The sequence below is a fragment of the Bufo gargarizans genome, chromosome 3 (assembly GCF_014858855.1).
Source record: "Bufo gargarizans isolate SCDJY-AF-19 chromosome 3, ASM1485885v1, whole genome shotgun sequence".
In the NCBI taxonomy this organism is placed as follows: domain Eukaryota; kingdom Metazoa; phylum Chordata; class Amphibia; order Anura; family Bufonidae; genus Bufo; species Bufo gargarizans.
In genome coordinates, this window is record NC_058082.1 from 106850250 (window position 1) to 106869647 (window position 19398).

General features: G+C 46.3%; 1 protein-coding gene across 1 annotated transcript in view; it reads right to left on the reverse strand.

Annotated features, from left to right (window-relative positions):
- Window positions 1-814: 814 nt before the first annotated feature.
- ESPL1 (extra spindle pole bodies like 1, separase) overlaps window positions 815-19398 on the reverse strand; it is a 102952-nt gene continuing 84368 nt past the window's right edge. Inside the window, 8 exon segments of the mRNA XM_044288289.1 lie at window positions 815-1840; window positions 3471-3616; window positions 3618-3636; window positions 3724-3807; window positions 5025-5140; window positions 5390-5494; window positions 7551-7721; window positions 13079-13234. Coding sequence (XP_044144224.1) covers window positions 1639-1840; window positions 3471-3616; window positions 3618-3636; window positions 3724-3807; window positions 5025-5140; window positions 5390-5494; window positions 7551-7721; window positions 13079-13234 — 999 coding nt within the window. The 3' untranslated portion in view covers window positions 815-1638.

Genomic DNA, 19398 nt, shown 5'->3' on the forward strand with positions numbered 1-19398 from the left:
TTTCAATGGTTCCGCAAAAAAAACGGAATGTACTCCGTGTGCATTCCGTTTCCGTATTTCCGTTCCGTTTAAAGATAGAACATGTCCTATATTTGGCCGCAAATCACGTTCCGTGGCTCCATTAAAGTCTATGGGTCCGCAAAAAAACGGAATGCATACGGAAATGCATCCGTATGTCTTCCGTATCCGTTCCGTTTTTTGCGGAACCATCTATTGAAAATGTTATGCCCAGCCCAATTTTTTATATGAAATTACTGTATACTGTATTTGCCATACGGAAAAACGGAACGGAACAACGGAACGGAAACGGAACCACAACGGAAGCAAAAAACGGAACAACGGATCCGTGAAAAACGGACCGCAAAACACTGAAATGGACATACTGTCGTGTGAAAGAGGCCTTAACCTGTATCTGATAATTTAGGACTAATTAAAATAGAAAATTGCGGCACACTTGTGATCCAGCGCAGAGACCGCATTGAAGCCACAGGAAGATAATAGGCCGAAACGTCCGGTCACATAATCCAATACCAATAATCAATTGCGCTTCAGAGATATTACTGGATCATGAATTCTATGTGATGCGATACGAATAAAATGCCTTAAATGGCAAATGAAGAGCGGTGTGGCGCAATTTTCTATTTTACTTGCTACGACTGACAAGTCCTTGCTGCACTGGCCACTACGGTGTGCGGTGCTCTACCTTTAAGATAATTTAAGACTAAACTCAGAGCCCAGGAAACTCAAACTAAAGACCAAGCGTAAGGAAGACAGAAGACGTTGTCTTTATTATGCAAGTTTATATATTTCCCTGAACACATTTGCACATTAGAAACATTTTCTTAAACTTTCATCTCTAAAATGTAGTCAGGTATAAATATATACTTCAATATATAAAACAGCCCCAGTGAGCCTGTGCAGAAATAGTGTACTCATAAATATCAGAACTTAATCTGTTTCCAGTAAAGAAAAAGGGAGACACCCCCTTGCTTTACACTGCTCTGATCCAGAGGGTCTGGTCCCCTGCATGTAAGCTTCCCAATGGGGTCAGGTGTGCTCAGTGGTGACATTTCCCCAAGCGGCATATGACCCAGCAGTAAGGCCAGTGACCGGCAGCAGTGGCGCACGTGACCCTGTTTGGTAGTTTATATGCTGAGCCAGACCCTTGGCGCTAAAATATTAGCCAGCAGGTAAGAACTGTATTGCATTTAATGACTTTGACTCCTCCTCCCTACATACAAACAGTTTAAAGGGGTTTTCTGGGATTTTGATACCGATGTCCGATCCTCAGGATAGGTTATCGGTATCAAAATCTCAGAAAAACCCTTTAAACATAGGAAATTAAATTTTACTAGACATTAAAATAGCATTTACATTGTTTACATTTTGGCCGCCTTCACGCCTGTCAGTATCTGGTCCGTGTTTTACTTGGTCAGTATTTGTAAGCCAAAACCAGGAGTGGAAAGTACAGAGAAAGTGTAATGGAAAGGTGTGTCTCTTCTATGTAAGTTCTCATTTTGGCTTGCAAATACGGATAAAAATACTGACCAAACGCTGACCGCGTGAAAGAGGCCTTTTTCGGCACTATAAATAGATTTCTATACAATACATTTAATGTTAAATAGGACTGGGACTATGTCATTGCAGGGCCACAGGTAAACCATAAGCTACAGGAGCTGCGCCAATGATGTACTTCAGCTTGGGAGCCTGGCGAGACTCCGATAAGTATTTCAGAAGTGATGCGCCGGGTCCTGCCTTCAACCATCCTTGCAGGAAAGCCACCGTGTACCGGTCAATTTCTCGGTCTGTGACGTCCCACAAGTTCCCGACCACTAGGGGGCTGCATTAAAAAATAAATGTATGAAAACACATTACATAATATTTAAGCCTTTCTTCAAAATATTACTAGGGATTTCCGATGGGCAAGTCCTAAAACTTAAAGGGGTTCTGCAGTTTGTTTTAACTGATGATCTATCCTCTGGATAGATCATCAGCATCTGACCGGCGGGGGTCCGACACCCGCCGATCTGCTGTTTCAGAAGGCACCGCTGCGGCCTTCTCACTGTTTACCGCAGGCCCAGTGACGTCACGACTAGAATCAACGGCCTGGGCGCGGCTAAGCTTCATTCAGGTAAACAGAGCTTAGCCGCGCCCAGGCAAGTTGACGTCACTGGGCCGGCGGTAAACCGTGAGAAGGCTGGAGCGTCGCTGCCTTCTCAAACAGCTGATCGGCGGGGTCCCAGGTGTCGGACCCCCGCCAGTCAGATTCTGATGATCTATCCAGAGGATAGATCATCAGTTAAAACAAACTGCAGAACCCATTTAAGCTAAAGAGACATACTAGGTTATACTCTTCCTTCTTGCTTTCCAATAATGCAATCCAAAAATGTGGGAAAATATAATTCTATTACGGATATCCCAGATAGTAGTTAGGTCTCTGGACGAGGGGCTTCCAGTACCCCTGTTTGCACTTCGAAGTGCGTAAGCCGAGTCTGTGCCTCTACCCTTAACCATGTCCCATTCTCAAGCAATGGTCGTCGAGAACTTGTCACCTCTCATGACTGGTCTGTTGTAATTAGTAACAACTTACATTCCCCTTGCAAAAATAAATTTTAGGGCATCTTTTTTTTTTTATATAAATCTATGTTGTGCCATTCTATTAATTCTACCAGAAATTCTTTTTTTGCAGACTGTTGGCAATTCATTCAATTCTAGAAAGATTAATAGAAGAATTGCACAACAGAGTTATAGGAAAAGATGCTGCAGAATTGTTATTATATGGAGAATTCAAAGTTTTCTAAATCCGACATGTCAGGAGAGGTAACAGCTCCCTTTTAAGATGTAGGGGCCAAGGGACCAATTATTTTCTTCCGGATTTCTATGCAGCATTTTACTGAAGCCTGCAGTTTCGAAATAATCTCCTGATAAAGGGGTATTAGGCCCCTCATCTTCTGTTATCACTAGCAAATTTCATAACATTATGCAGTGGGAATCTAACCTCTGGGACCCCAGTTATCCAAGTGAATGGGGCCTTATTGTAGTTCCTTACACAGTGGCTATGGCTTAAAGGGGTATTCCAGGTTTTTGCGATTGACAGCCTATCCTAGGAATATTCTACTCCCCTATCCCCCCCACTGTGTAGTGTATGGAGCAGGTTACTGCAGTGTGGCTTCCAATTAAGTCAATGGGAGAAGTGCTGCAATAACCAGTGCCGTCCACTACACACTGGATGGAGCCGTGTAGTGACGGAGCTATTCTGAAACAGCTGTTCAGAGGGGGTATGGGGAGTTGGTGCCCCGCCAATCAGATATAGATGACCTATCCCCTGATGATAGGCCATCAGTAACAAAGACCTGGAATACCTATTTAACTAATGCAGTAGCCCCTTGATTCGAAGCATTGGTGGTGCTGGGGTCAAACAACTACACAGAGACTTTACTTATTCAGAAACTGATAGACAGTAGACTTACCACCCGGCCATTAAGTATTTCAAGACTATCCCAGCTCCTTCCAGGTTTCCTCGAACTGCCAAGGCAGCACTGCTACATCCAAACAGCAGCACTACTGCATTACAGTCTAGTCGCTGCAGAGTCGGAGCATCCAGGAAGTGTGCGCCCTGCGCCATGCCCCACGTAACTGTGTAGAGGACACGTTGTAGTCATACAGTTAGTAGCCAGTGGTATCATAACTTATACAGACGATGCTAAAACCTCATATACTTACATATACAGGTCCTGTTTTGTCAGGGCAGACTGGACCTCATCAGATTTTGGAGCAGATCTAATCACTCCTTTCCATCCTGGTTCACTGCAAAACAATTCAGAGGGTTAAAAAAGGACAAACCATCATTCATATAAAAATAGAATGCTCTTATATTCTAATACTAGCAATAAAACCCATAGTGTGAAAAAAATAAAATAAATACAACGGGCTCTAGAAAATTCTGCCCTCTCTTATGCCCACACCCTGTCCTCTATGCGCCATCACTGTCCCATGTGTCACCACTCTGCTACCTATATGCCTATTGTGCAAAAAATACAGCGGGGTCTAGAAGACTCTGCCCTCTCTTAAGCCCCCACCCTGTCCTCTATGCGCCATCACTGTCCCCATGTGTCACCACTCTGCTACCTAAATGCCTATTGTGAAAAAAATACAGTGGGGTCTAGAAGACTCTGCCCTCTGTTATGACCCCACTCTGTCCCCTGTGCGCCATCCCCATCCCGTGCGTCACCAAGCTGCTCCCTGTATGCCTATTGCGCAAAAAAAAAAAAAAAATATCTTGGTTGACATTGCTTTCATAAAAGTACAAAATACAGAACCATTTGCAGGATGAGAATCCTCCCAGGGCAGAAGATGTGGACCCCCTTCCGCATGTAGCTTTATAGTTTATGTTTTTTTTTTTTTTGCTTCCCCCATATGTATTATACCAATTGTAAAAACCCTCTGCATAATAGACGTCTACGGGCTGCAAAACGGATCCGTCCCGTTTCCGTTATGTAGGGGAGTCCTCTCCTGCATAACAAAAACGGGACGGATCCGTTTTGCAGGCCATAGACTTCTATTATGACGGAATGAATAATGGAATGCCTCTAAAAGGTTATGGTCCGTGGGAACGGAATCCATAACGCAATTCTGCTTTTACCACCAAACGAAGCGTGAACGAATTTCATAACATCAGAGCTGGCTTTAATTAGTAAGTGCCTTGTATTAACTTTGTTTATATGATAAATGCCATTTGCCTCCAAGTTAAAAAAATAAAAATAGATATAAATGTATAAAATACAAGTTTTAATATTTTTCCCCACAAATCTATATAATCAATCTGCACATCTCCTCCTGCTCTATAACATGCTGCCTGCAGACTTCACTGCCTTATGTGGTGACAGGGTCCCTTTAAAACACCAACCCAATAAAGGAGCTTGCAGTAAGGGATGCTTGTGCTAGATATGACTTTTGAAGAACGTTATACAGATTTTTGTCTAGGAATAGCAGCTTGTTTATGTGGCAGTTTGTGGTGAACTTACTTTTTGAACCAATCTCTGAAACGCTCCTCTGTGCCAGGTAGGTTGGAGTGAGGATTAAGGACATAAAAGGTTTTCTTCGGATCAACCCCATGAACAAGGACACTCTGAGGCTGGTGCTGCAGGAAGAACAAAGACCGTTTAAAGCTGAAGGTGCCAAACCAAAACCCACTGCCCCTAATCAAAAGGCACAATGCCAGCTTTGATTTTATAGGAGCCACAAATATGTTCTTGCAATAAAATGAAGGAAGGCTGAAGACATTGTGTTCTTAATTCGCTGCCAATGTGGGACACCAGCATGCACTGCCAGTTTTCCATACTTTAAAATGGATTCAATCCCAGCAAGAAGGGTCACAGCAGCAGTGTACCTTTTTCAGAAGTCCATAGTTAAGCAGAAAATGCAGGGATGGAAGACGAGTCACTGATCTGGTGAGCAGACATGGCATACTTTCCCAAGGCAGCTTCTGAAGGTGCTGTAGAAGGGTTATACAAAAGGGTTAGAAGGAGGTCAATAGTAATAAAGTATTACGCTTAATGCTTTCTAAGCGAAGTAGGACATGTACAGAAGATGTTGAAAAGGGGTTAAAGGGTTTTTCTTTTGATTACCACCACTTATTCCCTACCCCAAGCGATAATGAGAACGGAGTTCAAGAAGCGCTTCATGAGACCGTGCACAACCACTTCATTCTCATGGGGTACTTCAGGACCTCCTGTCTCCTGATGGCAAGGGATCTGGAGCTCTGTACAAGAAAATCAAAGCTCCGACTATTAGGAGCAAATTAGGAAACCAAAAGCAACAAAATGTTTGCCTTGGTAGACATTCACATTCAGAAGGATGCTCCACAAATAATATTGTTTACAGTTAAATGGTCAATAACTTTCCATACAACTTTGCACAAATCAGTAGTACAGACGGATTTAAGAAAGTTTGTAATACATCTTCTCAGAAAGCAATGCCTCTTTCTCCAGTTAGCAGCTCCTTTCCTCCTCTCTTTCCTAAACGAACACTAACTCCTAATTACGTGATAAACCAGTCTTGTGAGTCCAAAATAAACCATCAACTCTGTGAAGGATCAGATTACATGCTGCCAAGTCTAGGGAGCGGGGGAAAGACAATCTCCTTATGCAGTGTATGAGAGACAAACCAGCAGCTGGTATCCACCCAGTAGCTCAAGGAGAACAGGTAACTGGAGATGGAGCCTGCAGAGGGAACTGGTGAAAAATGCAGGACACAAGCCATTTAATGGCCTGATGGTAATATTACTCACGTACACCACATGGCAGCTTATTCTCTAGTCATCGGAAAGTGTATTTTGCTGTAACTTCAGATCATTATTTCAAATATTTCAGTATTTACACTTAGTTCCAAAATGTTCTCTCTCCATATAGTCCAGATTTTTTTTTTGAGGTGGTTATTTAATATATCTAATAATATCATCTAATAATTCAGCAACCGGGGTCAGATACCCGGCCCCCAGTAATCACATGATCGCTAGGACCAGAGCAGGAAGTGGCATTGCTGAGATATATATAATATAAAAAGGAAAAAAGTGTGGCAGCACCAGTACAAAAGAGATAGGACGAGTGCTATGTCCAGGGTTATCACTGCTTACCCAAAGTATGTAGATGATCCAGTAGAAAAATACAAAAAGTTTATTCAGCCTCACTGTGGCTGAATAAACTTTTTGTATTTTTCTACTGGATGTGCTGTCCGTCTCTCTCTCTCTCTGAACACTGTGTACACGTAAAGTTGATGGCAGGGATGGTAAAATAAAGAGAGCAGGGAGATGACAGCCACATCCATGATTAGCATGCACCTGCTAACTCTGCAAGGACTTTCAGGAACGTTCATGCAGAGTTAGATGCAAATGTTTAAAATCTACAGACAGGCAAGCAGTTAAAAGGGTTTTCCGAGATGATCTATCCAGATAGGTTATCAGTATCTGATTAGTGGGGATCCGACACCCGGGTCCCCTGCCAATCAGCTGTTTGAGAAGCTCACCAAGCACAGCGCCGTACATTGTATAGCAGCTGTGCTTGCTATTGCGCTTCAGCCCCATTTGCTTGAATGAGGTTGAGCTGGACCTAGGCCTTGTGACAGAAGAATATGTCGTCACTGGCCTAGGAGAAGGCTGTGGCACTACTGCAAGCACAACTGCCTTCTAAAACAACCGATTAGAGATGAGCGAATTCATTTACTGGTAAAAGGTGAATTGCGTTATGGATTCCATTACCAAGGACCATAATGCAATTCTATGATGGAATGCCTTTAGAGGCATTCTGTTATTCATTCCGTCATAATAGAAGTCTACGGGCTTCAAAACAGAGACTAAGAAAATCCATTTATTCAGATAAGCTGCCCCAGAGAGGCAGTAATCGTACAGTGTGGCCCAGACCTTATGGCCTGAAGGCGTTGGATAGCTTCACGCTTGAGCTATCTTGTCACTTAGAAAAGTTTTCAGACAGCCTGTCCTAGTAATCTTTCTACTGGAAAAAGTATAGCATCAATATAAAAATATTGTGGCTCACCTTATCCAATATGAGAACCAGATGCCCTTCAGTATGTTCCATTTTCAGTTTCAGCCTATCCACAGCTTTTTGAAAAAGTTCCTCAGCCTGTTCAAACTTTGAGGTACAAAATCCTTGGACCAAAGATCGGATGTGCTGTGGGCGTAAATGGTGGCAGGCTCCTAAAATGACCTGCAGAGAATGAGCACAACCATCTATAATTCACCAATATATTTTGTACTAACCCCTGGATTTCTGCTGCAGATTAAAACAACCGCTGTGGGACTGTCTATGATGGTTATGGCCACCTACTATGGGTTTTAGTTTCAAAAAGAGGCAATTAAGCTTTTTTCTGTGACGTGTAAAAATCCACAGTGTATAATGAGGACATTATACAATGTGGATGCGGACAAATGTAGGCAGATCCCACATGCAATGCGGTGCGTGTACATATCCTTCTCTGTACAAATAAAAAATTCATACAATTTTTTTTATATACTTTGTCAATTCTTCATCACCATCAAGATAGCTGGATTTTTGTACTCACCATAAAATCATCCTTTTCTCTTAGGATGCATTGGGGGACACAGCACAATGGGTATATGCCCAGCTGCCACTAGAAGTAAAAAGTGTTGGCTCCTCCTATCTGGGCTATACCCAGTGCAGATGCAGGAGCAAACCAGTAGGTAGAAAAGCAGTAGGAGCACAAGAAAAAACTGTTAGCCAACAAGTCCTAAACCAGAGCGGACCAACAGAAAAAAAAAAAAAACAGCCACAAAGGGTGAGATCTGTGTCCCCCAATGCATCCTACGAGTAAAGAATTTTACGGTGAGTACAAAAATCCAGCTCTCTCTTGAATGCATTGGGGGACAAAGCACCATGGGACGTCCTAAAGCAGTCCACGAGGGAGGGCAGAAAACAGCCATGCAACGCAACTCACGGCTGCTTGCAGAACCCTGCGACCCAAACTGGCATCAGCAGAGGCCAAGGAGTGGATGTGATAAAATTTGGAAAACGTATGGACAGAGGCCAAGGTGGCGGCCTTGCAGACCTGGGAAGCTGAGGCCTGATGTCTAACCGCCCAAGAAGCCCCGACCGCCCTAGTGGAGTGAGCGGTCAATCGAAAGGGAGGAACACGACCCATGGCAACATAGGCCTTCTAAACTGCCGACCTAATCCAACGGGATATGGTGGCCTTGGAAGCTTGCAGGCCCTTGCGAGGACCCTCAGGGATCACAAAGAGGGAGTCCAACCGGCAGAAGGGCTCAGTCAACCGAAGATAAAGGTGAAGGGCCCTAACAACATCCAAACGGTGAAGAGAACGCTCCCTAGGATGAGAGGGGGTTAGGACAGAAGGACAGAAGAACAATCTCCTCATTAATGTGGAATGAGGACACCACCTTAGGGAGGAAGGAAGGGACTGGACACAGAATAACCTTATCCTGATGAAACACCAAGAAAGGGGATCTGCAAGAGCGCACAGCAAGTTCAGTAGTCTGTGAATAGAAGTTATCGCCACAAAAAAGGAGACCTAGAAGTAATCTCCACAAGAAAGGAGACCTTAAACGAGACAAAAGGAAAGAGAAATATCCTGTAAAGGCTCAAAAGTAGAGGCCTGAAGAGCGTCCAGGACAATGTTCAAGTCCCACAGGAGGACGAAAAGGCGGAGCGACCCCCTGCAGAAAAGTTCTCACTTGGCGGCGAGAAGCGAGGGGTTTCTGGAAAAGAACAGATAGGGCCGAAATCTGACCCTTGAGAGAGGCCAGCCGAAGGCCCTTGTCAAAGCCCGCCTGAAGGAAAGATAAGACCCTGGGTATAGACAGGTAGAGAGGGTGAAACTGAGCAGCCTCACACCAGGAAAAATAAGTCTTCCAGGTACGATGATAAATTGTAGAAGACTGGGGCTTGCGTGCGTGGAGCATAGTCTGGATAACAGACTCAGAGAGACAGCAGAACCTCAGAACCGTGACCTCAACAGCCACGCCGTTAAACGCAGCTGATGTAAATTCGGGTGGAGTAGCAGACCTTGGGAAAGGAGGTCGGAACGTAGAGGGAGGCGCCACGGTGCGTCTGCGAGTAGGAACAAAATATCCACGTACCATGCATGGCGAGGCCAGTCCTTGGCCACCAGAATTTCTGGAACCCAGGCAGACTTGAGGCGTTAGAGAACCCTGGTAAGGAGTGGAATGGGAGGAAAGAGGTACACAAGACTGAACTGGGACCAATGAAGGACCAGAGCATCTGAGGCCAGCGCCTGAGGGTCCCGAGACCTCGCAAAGTAACGTGGGACCTTGTGGTTGAGACCGGAGGCGAAAAGGTCTATGTCCAGCATGCCCCAACACTGACACAGACGAAGAAACACCTCTGGGTGAAGATACCACTCTTCTGGGTCGGGGTTTTGGCGACAGAGTCCGCCTCCCAATTGTCGACCCTGGGAATGTGGACTACAGAGAGGACCGGAATGAAGGACTCCGCCCACCGAAGTATGCGAGATGCCTCTTCCATGACTCTCACGCTTCTGGTGCCCCCCTGATAATTCAGGTATGCCACCGCAGTGGAGTTGTCAGTCTGGATTCGGACTGGAAGACCGGAGAGATGGTGTGTCCAATGAGAGAGAACCAGAATGATCGCCCTGAGCTCCAGAATATTGATGTGCAGGGAGGATTCCACTGCTGACCACAGGCCCTGAGCAGAGAGGGACCCGAAGACAGCTCCCCAACTTATCAGGCTGGCGTCCGTGGAGATCACCTGCCGAGGGGGAAGAAAGGACTTGCCCAGAGATAGGGTACAAGGTAGAAGCCACCAGCACAACTCCTTGCGGCCAAGATGGGGGAAGACGAACCAGACGGTCGAGGCCCGGCTGGGACTTGTCCCAGCTGGATAGGATCGCCAGCTGAAGAGGCCTGGAATGGAATTGCACAAATGGGATTTCCTCGAAGGAGGCAACCATCCGGCCCAAGACCCACATGCACGTCCGAAGAGGTAGAGGGGACGGCTTGCGAAGGCGAACCACTGGACCTTGGAGAGCCACCACCTTGTTCTGGGGAAGGAACACTCGACAGAGGCGAGTGTCTATGGTCATGCCCAGGAAATCCATTCTCTGGCAGGGAACCAGGGAGGACAAGGGATAGTTGACCAACCACCAAAACTGAGACAGGACAGACAGGGTGATACGGAGGCTGGCCAGGTTGTCCTCCAGAGACTGAGCCTTCACCAACAGGTCGTCCAGGTAGGGAATCACTGCCACCCCTCCTCCAGGGAGGCAATTACCGACCTGAGCGACTCCATGGGGAAGTGCCGGGTCCAAACAAGGCGGTTGAGCGCCTTCAGATCCAGGATCGGGCGGAGGGAGCCGCCCTTTTTGGGAACCGTAAAAAGATTTGAATAAAATCCTTGAAAGCGTTCCGACTCGGGGACAGGAACGATCACTCCGAGGGATTGAAGGGAATGAATGGCCCGGAAAAAATCTGCCGCCTTTACGGGAGACTTGGGGGGACGTGACATGAAAAACCGACTCGCAGGAAGAGTGGAAAACACTATTCTGTAACCGGAGAAAATGATCTCCAGGACCCATGCATTGTCCACGGTTGCACGCCACGACTCCTGGAAGTCGAGCAAGCGGAGAGAGAGAAGGGGGGACCGACCTGGAGGCAATATTGCAGGCCCAAGGTCCCCCCAATGTCCAGGACATGCTTCCTGAGCAGACGCCCTGGCCAAGATGAAGGGTCAATGGTCCTGGGGAGGGGGCACGCCACGTTCCAGAGCTGTACTTACCCTCTGATGCCCTCAGGCGCGGCAGGGTCACCACATCAGCAGACTCCACACGACCCATGGGAATGCTGGCAATCCACTGCGGTGGCAGTAATGGGGACTGGGTGACCAGCGGTACCGAAGTACGCGGCCGCAGAGGGTGCAACTAAAGTGGCAACCCACGATGGAGCACCCCTTGCAGCAGGAGAAAAACCTGCATAAAGAGAAAAATAAAACAAAATAGCAGCAAGACCTGCAGAAAAAAAGCAGGTCGTGTCTGCCTCCTATAGACACTAGAAAAAAATGGGTTTGCTCCTGCATGTGCAGTGGGTATAGCCCAGATAGGGGGAGCCACTACTTTTTACTTCTAGTGTTAGCTGGGCATATACTCATTGTGCTGTGTCCCCCAATGCATTCAAGTGAAACTGTATTTGATTGCAGTCCGTGAATGAGAACACTCATTTAACCAGTCCCGCACCCAGACGAAAAGTGGAAGCAGTTGTATTAAATCTAAGCAATGTTCTGAGACCTAAAGAGCCTGATACATTGCAACAAAATATCAGAGATTTGTGCAACTGTTACTCAGAGCATTTTCTACACTGGAAAAACAAGTCACTCATGTTCTGAAGGTCCCATCAACCCCACACTATGGCTTTAGTCCACACTGCACTGCAAGTGATGACATGTCATTCCCATGGCCACTCCACAGGAATGACACATGGCCGGTGGCAGGCTGACGCAATCCCGTGAGTGGGAGCCACAGCAGTGGATCAGTAGGACCTGCAATTGTTTTACACCCTCTTCCTTCACCAGATAGGCTTAATGAGTCTTTAAAAAGTATGTTTAATCCCACAAAGTATACTCTTAAAAGGGTATTCCATGAGTTTCCTATTGATATTCTGTGCTCACAATAGGCCATTAAAGGGGTTGTCTTACTTCAGCAAATGGCATTTATCATGTAGACAAAGCTAATACAAAACACTTACTAATGTACTGTAATTGACCATGTTGCCTCCCTTTCTGGCTGGATTCATTTTTCCATCACATTATACACTGCTCGTTTCCATGGTTATAACCTCCTTGCAATCCAACAGCAGTGGCTGTGCCGGCCTCTATGGTGGTCAGGACTGTGGGACCGCACATAGGCACAGGAGATCCTGTCTCAGACACCTCAAACCTGTGCTGCAACAGTGACCATAACCCCTGGGAATGAGCAGTGTATAATGTGATGGAAAAATGAATCCAGCCAGCAATGGAGGCAATATGGACAATACAAATACATTAGTAAGTGCCTTATATTAACTTTATCTACCTGATAAATGCCATTTACTGAAGTGAATCAACCCCTTTAATATCTAACCAGCGGCAGTGTGACACCCGTACTCCAACTGATCAGGTCTTCTGTAAAAGTTCCAAAACTGCATAGGCCCATCCACTGTGTAGTAGATGGAGCTGGTTTCTGCAACATTGTTCCCAATGAAATGAATGGGAGCAGCGCTGCAATAATCAGCTCCTTCCACTATACAATAGATGGAGCTGTGCAGTTCGGTCAGCTGATGAGCAGGGGTTTAGGGTGTCAGACCCCTGCCAATCCTGAGGATAGGCCAACCGTAAAATCCTGGATAACCCCTTTAAGGCAATGTTACCTCCCGAACTACCAACCCACCAATTATACACATACAGTAGCTATTTTGTGTTCAGAGTGTGCAGGAAAAAACAAACAGGCATGCTGCGACTGTCTAATATCCTATCTAGACATTGGTAGATAGGATATGGACGGACGTATTTCCAGGAGTCACCTTCAGAAGTGCAGTTTCTTTTCTCCTCCAGCCACAGAGTGAGAGGGCCGTAGAGAGTCCTTTAGCTTCTTCTTCTAATACGGACAGTGAACATGGTGGAGACAGTAGACTCCGCCAACATCCCAGCACCTGCTCCTCTAATGACTGTATTAATGCCTACATGGGAAAGAAGCAGAGCAAAGAACGTGAGGTATTCCTACATACCCACAGACGTATGTAAATCACAGCACACACAGCTCAGCGTATGCAGGACATTCACCATAAGGCCCCTTTCACACGGGTGAGAATTCCGCGCGGGCGCAATGCGTGAGGTGAACGCATTGCACCCGCACTGAATCCAGATACACATTCACTTCAATAGGGCTGCTCAGATGAGCGGTGATTTTCAGGCATCATTTGTGTGTTGCATGAAAATCGCAGCATGTTCTATATTCTGCGTTTTTCACGCAACGCAGGCCACATAAAAGTGAATGTGTCTGCGTGAAAATCGCAAGTATCCGCAAGCAAGTGTGGATGCGGTGAGATTTTCACGCATGGTTTCTAGGGGATGAGCGACCCCATTAAAGTCTAATAACTATTTTCCCTTCTGACATGGTTATAAGGGAAAATAATAGCATTCTTAATACAGAATGCTTACTAAAATGTGGCATGAGGGGTTAAAAAAATAAAATAAAAATTAACTCAACAAGGAGGATGAGGAGAGTTACTTTATTTTTTTAACCCCTCAAGGCACATTTTACTAAGCATTCTGTATTACGAATGCTATTATTTTCCTTTATAACCATGTTAAGGGAAAATAATAAAATCTACAGAACACCGATCCCAAACCCAAACTTCAGTGAAGAAGTCCGAGTTCGGGTCTCGGTACCACATTCAGTTTTTTATCACGTGCGTGCAAAACGCATTGAACTCGCGTGGAAAAATCTGAACATCGGAACGCAATCGCAGACAAAACTGACTGCAATTGCGTGCCTACCCGCGCGGTTTTCCCCGCAATGCACACGTGAAGCACCCGAAGCACATCTGGGACGCCCGTGTGAAAGAGGCCTAACAGTTTTTAGTTTTTTTTTTTTTAAATAATCTTTTTATTGTAATTTTCAGTTATAGTACATATAAAAAGTATAACAATAAGTCATAAAAAAATATATATTAATATTAAGACAGGTGTAACTTATACGCACCTTTTAAAAATGTTTTAAATATTTAGTTTCTCTAGGGTGTTTTTATATTTTTCTACTTTATACCATTCTGTGTGTTTGAATGGAGTCAGATTTTCTATTTCGTGAGTTTGCAGGTGTGTTTTTAATTTTTTAAAGAAATGTTTATTTTTTTTCTTTGTTATTTAATGCATCTATTCTCTCCAAACACATCATGTATTTCATTTGGGATATCACTTCTGTAGTTGTGGGGGTTGTCTGGTAGATCCAGGAGTTCATGATACATCTTTTAGCTACCATCAGTACTGCATGGATTATTTGTGACGTTTGATTTTTCCGGTCTTGTTCTTTGTAATGAAATCTATAGGATTTCGGGTCTAGTGGTGGATTTATTTTCCAGTGTGCTTCTATATATTATTTTTTTGTAAGCTATCTTTTATCAGATTCATGCATTAGTTGACCCGCTGTGTGAATTCTTTTTTTTTTCTATACTTTAAATAATGGGCTGTTTTTTCCAGGAGTAAATTCTATATGGCTCCATAGTGGCATGTGTTTACATAAGAGATAAGGTAGTTTGTGAATTTTTCAGATTTTTTTTCCATGTTACCAGTGTCTCTCTTAGGACTATTGATCTCTTTGCTATGGTCGGCCAGTAGGTGTATTTTGTGTGTAAGATACTTTTGAGATCATCGGGAGCACACAACCGTAGTTATGGTCCGCATCCGAGTTTTTGCGTCCGAATCAAGAGTTTTTGCAGCTAGGATGCGGATCCATTCACTTCAATGAGGCTGCAAAAGATGCGGACAGCACTCCGTGTGCTGTCCACATCCGTTGCTCCTGTTCCGAGGCCTCGCAAAAAAAATATAGCATGTCCTATTCTTGTCCGTTTTGCAGACAAGAATACGCATGTCTACAATGGGCCGCCCGTTCCGTAAATGGCGGAAGGCACACGGGCGGATTCCGTTTTTTTGCGGATCCGCGGTTTGCGGACCGCAAAAAAACTGCACAGTCGTGTGCATGAGGCCTTAAGGAGTATTGGAATAATGCTGAGAGTCCTGTAGCCCGTCTAGAATGTGTTGACTCAAACAGGCAATATTGTAGTTGGGAATATTCGGGAGGTTAATTGTTCCTTGTTCTTTTGGTAACAGTTTTAGTAGTGCAATTTTAGTTTTTTTTGCTCTGCCATAGCAATGTTGTGAATATTTTGTTTATGTTTGTTATATCTGTATGTTTTAATAACATAGGGATGGTTCGAAGTGGCTATATTAATTTTGGAAAACAAGATTTTTGTATAACTTACCAGTAAAATCTCTTTCTTGCTCTTTATTGGGGGACACAGAGACCATGGGTATAGCTATTTCCTCTAGGAGGCGCTGACACTAGATAAAGCTGTTAGCTCCTCCCCTGGCAGCTATACCCCCTCCAGCCTGGAGAGAGCTTCAGTTTGTGAGAAGCAAGAAAAACCAACGAAAAAACGTGGAACAGCAACAATGCAGAGAACCAAACCAGGTTCCAACTAGCAACAGCCACAACTGTGGCTGAACAATAATACTGGGTTGCTGCTGTGTCCCCCAATGAAGAGCGAGAAAGAGATTTTACTGGTAAGTTATACAAAAATCTAGTTTTCTTGCCCATATTCATTGAGGGGCACAGAGACCATGGGACGTCCGAGAGCAGTCCACAGAGAGGGAAAACCACAGACACATGGAGCAAGCGCCCCTGCAGGCAACTTTACTTCTTTAATGATGAGCTGCCGGCTAAAGGACCCGTGGTGACGTCAGATCACATGCTCCAATCACATGGTCCATCACCACTGTGATGGACCATATGATTGGAGCATGTGGTCTGACGTCACCACAGGTCCTTTAGCCGGCAGCTCATCATTAAAGTAAAGAAGAGACCGGCAACTACGCGATCAAGAGGAGAAGGTGAGTTAATTATAATTTTTTTTAACCATCAATTGATCCCCTACTAAGCATTCTGTATCCAGAATGCTATTATTTTCCCTTATAACCATGTTATAAGGGAAAATAATACAGTGAATAGACTGTCACCTAGCAACCATGCGTGAAAATCGCACCGCATCCGCACTTGCTTGCGGATGCTTGCGATTTTTCACTCAGCCCCATTCACTTCTATGGGGCCTGCTTTGCGTGATAAACGCACAATATAGAGCATGCTGCGATTTCCACACAGCGCATAAGTGATGCGTGAAAATCACAGCTCATGTGCACATCCCCATAGAAATGAATGGGTCCAGAATCAGTGCGGGTGCAATGCGTTCACTTCCCACATTGCACCTGCGCGGAAATCTCGCCCGTGTGAACTCAGCCTAAACGGGCGGGAGGATCGCTTATCCCTGTGAAGAACCAGTAAGGTTCTCTGCAAGAGAGCGCCCGAACCCGGACACCCGTCTGATGGATGTGATAGCCACAAGAAAAAACTACATTCCAGGACTGGAGTCGGAGAGACATCTCCCGCAAGGGTTCAAGGGGGGGGGGGGGGGGAATTCCAGAAACAGTAATTGGTCCACCGAAGTCCCTCGAGCCGAAGAGGCTTGTGGGGAGACTGAGAACCCGGCTGAAAAACTACCAAGAAAAAAACGCCTGAATGAGGCGTGTCCAACCGCAAGCCAAGGAATCAATACATTGGATAGGTAGAAGTAGAGACGATATGAGAATCACCGGCGGTGAGGAGTTCCGTCAGCGACCGTGTATTGACGGTGTAGCAACGCTGCTCGACGGAAATTTCGACCAGACCAAGAAGAGAAAAACTCCTGCCTCGAGGAGGAAGAATCGAAGGGGTGTTCTGTTCCAGGAACGAAACTCCAGCAACGGTGGCGAGTCGCGACAGCACCCTCGCTCCGCCTGGCGAGGCGAGTCTCGCCACGGAAAGTGCAGTGAAAAGGCATGACTACCATGGCAGGCAGTAGTCAAGTCTTGAGAGGTAGTTGTAGATACATGTAGGACACCCAGGTCCAACGGGTAGGATTCACCTGTAGTAGGAGAATATGGAAAAACGTCAGAGCCCAACAGTCGGTCCGGAACGAGACTGGAAGAAAGAAAAACACAGAACCAATACCCTACATCAACGTAGATGAGGGGAAGTAGTAACGTAGGAGCTACCAAGGTTTGCGGAGAGACCGTTAACCCTGAGCCCGAGAAGGAAAAAACGGAAGGAAAAGGGGGCAGGGCGAAGCCCATTCCCCATCTGAGACAGGCGCTACACAGAAGCGCCCCATACTCCGCCTAATGAGGAGGCCATGCAGCGTACGCCACCGAATTCGCGTTAGAAGAATCCGTCACCTGACGAAGGAGCCAGGGTATGTTATGGCTACTCCAGGGCCCCCGTACCGTAGGAGCCGCAGCGTGCCCCGCCAGCACAAACTGAGGGGGCAGACTAGAGGAATCCGATAGAAGCCATGGTACCATACTGCCTCAGGGAAGGAGAGCTAACCTTAAACACTCCACCTGGGAAGGCGTCGAACAGGAACAACCGCCAAGCCAGCGTCCGTGTGGATCCCTTACCCGAGGGGATGCCCCACTGCAGCGACTGCGAACGCTAGTACCAGCGTAAAAACCGCACAGCGGAGAACACACTGCAAAGCCAAACCAGAGAGCCAGCACAACCACTTCCCACATCAGGAATGGTGGATAACATATTGGAACAGTGGAGGACCATGGATATAGGGACGCTAGGACACATGAGTGATGCTGGGCAACCCCCTGAAGAGAGAGGTTGTCATATTTCTGCCCCAAACCGGCACCAAAGGCAAAGGACACAACGTGGAAACAGCCACAGTATCCACTGGCGACACCGAAATACCATTAGAAGAAGAGTACAGGGCACCAGCGTGTAACGATACCTGCTACACCCCACTTGTAGAAGAAGCTAAGGCATCTATAGCCGTGGCGTAGTTGAAGTGCAACATCAAAGATGTGTACTCATTCCCCACGGTAGTAAATCGCTTGTGGAAGGGCAATGTTGCAATTATCCCACCAATGAAAGGGGGTAACGCTTGCGGCAAGCACTGCACAGTGGTAGTGCAAGAACGCCACCATGAAGGGTGGCAATGCAGTAATGCATCCAGCAGGAAACGAATCCAAGTAGAGAGAGAGTACGCCTCTTTCGGAAAGGGCAAGGCATATGGAGAGTCCCGTATCAATAGCCAACCTACGTAAGGGGGTAAGACATACAGTAAACATGACTGAACCAAGGATAATGCCATAGCGCCACCTATGGAAGAGGCTAATGCATACAGTAAGTACTGACCCCAGTGGGAATGCAGTTCCGCCGCCTATCTAAAGGGGAACGCTTACTGCCAGCACTGAAACTGTTCCAGTGCGGTTAGACCCCAATGGAGGGAGGTAATATCCAAGGGAGTACTGCATCCAGTAGTAGTGCAATACTCTGCCCAAGGAAGGGGGTAATGCATACAACAAGTAATGCTGTCTACCTCGGAAGATCGCACCGGAATCACGGCAGAGACCGAACCACTGATTGCCCCTTCGGACCGAACCTCTCCAGGGAGAGGAGGGTGCGACCGAGCGGGACCCTAGGCAGGAAGGGTGGGGGGGTGTGGAGGTGACAGAGGAGGAAAATATCCTGCTCTGGCCCATTGTGTGCAGTCTTAACTCTCAGAATCTTGTCCATGGCAGTCGCAGGCTCCCCGGTGGGAGCTATCAACCAAACTGACTACCTGGGGGTGGAATTGGAACTTCTAAAAGGTACACTCACCGGATTGCACAGCCCGTGCTTAACCAACCAAACGACCCGGAGGGAGATTGGGATGTCCGGAGAGCCACCAGTGTAGTGCGCAGGCGGTGCTTATCAACCAAACGACCCGGGAGGGTGATTGGGAAGATCCAGAGGTCCACCATTGGATCGTGCAGGTGGAGGATTATCAACCAGACGACCCTGGAGGATGGAATGGGAACTTCCAGAGGGTCTGCGCTGGATGGCGCAGGCGGATTTTATCAACCAGACCTGAAGTGTGGAATGGGAATTTTTAGAGGTTCTGCACCGGATCGCACTGGTGGCGAATTATCAACCAAACGGCCCCGGAGGAAGGATTGGGAATCCAGAGGTCCTGCACTGGAGACCATCAACCACACAACCCAGAGGGTGGATTGGGAATACTTCAGCTGTCCTCCCTGGATCTGC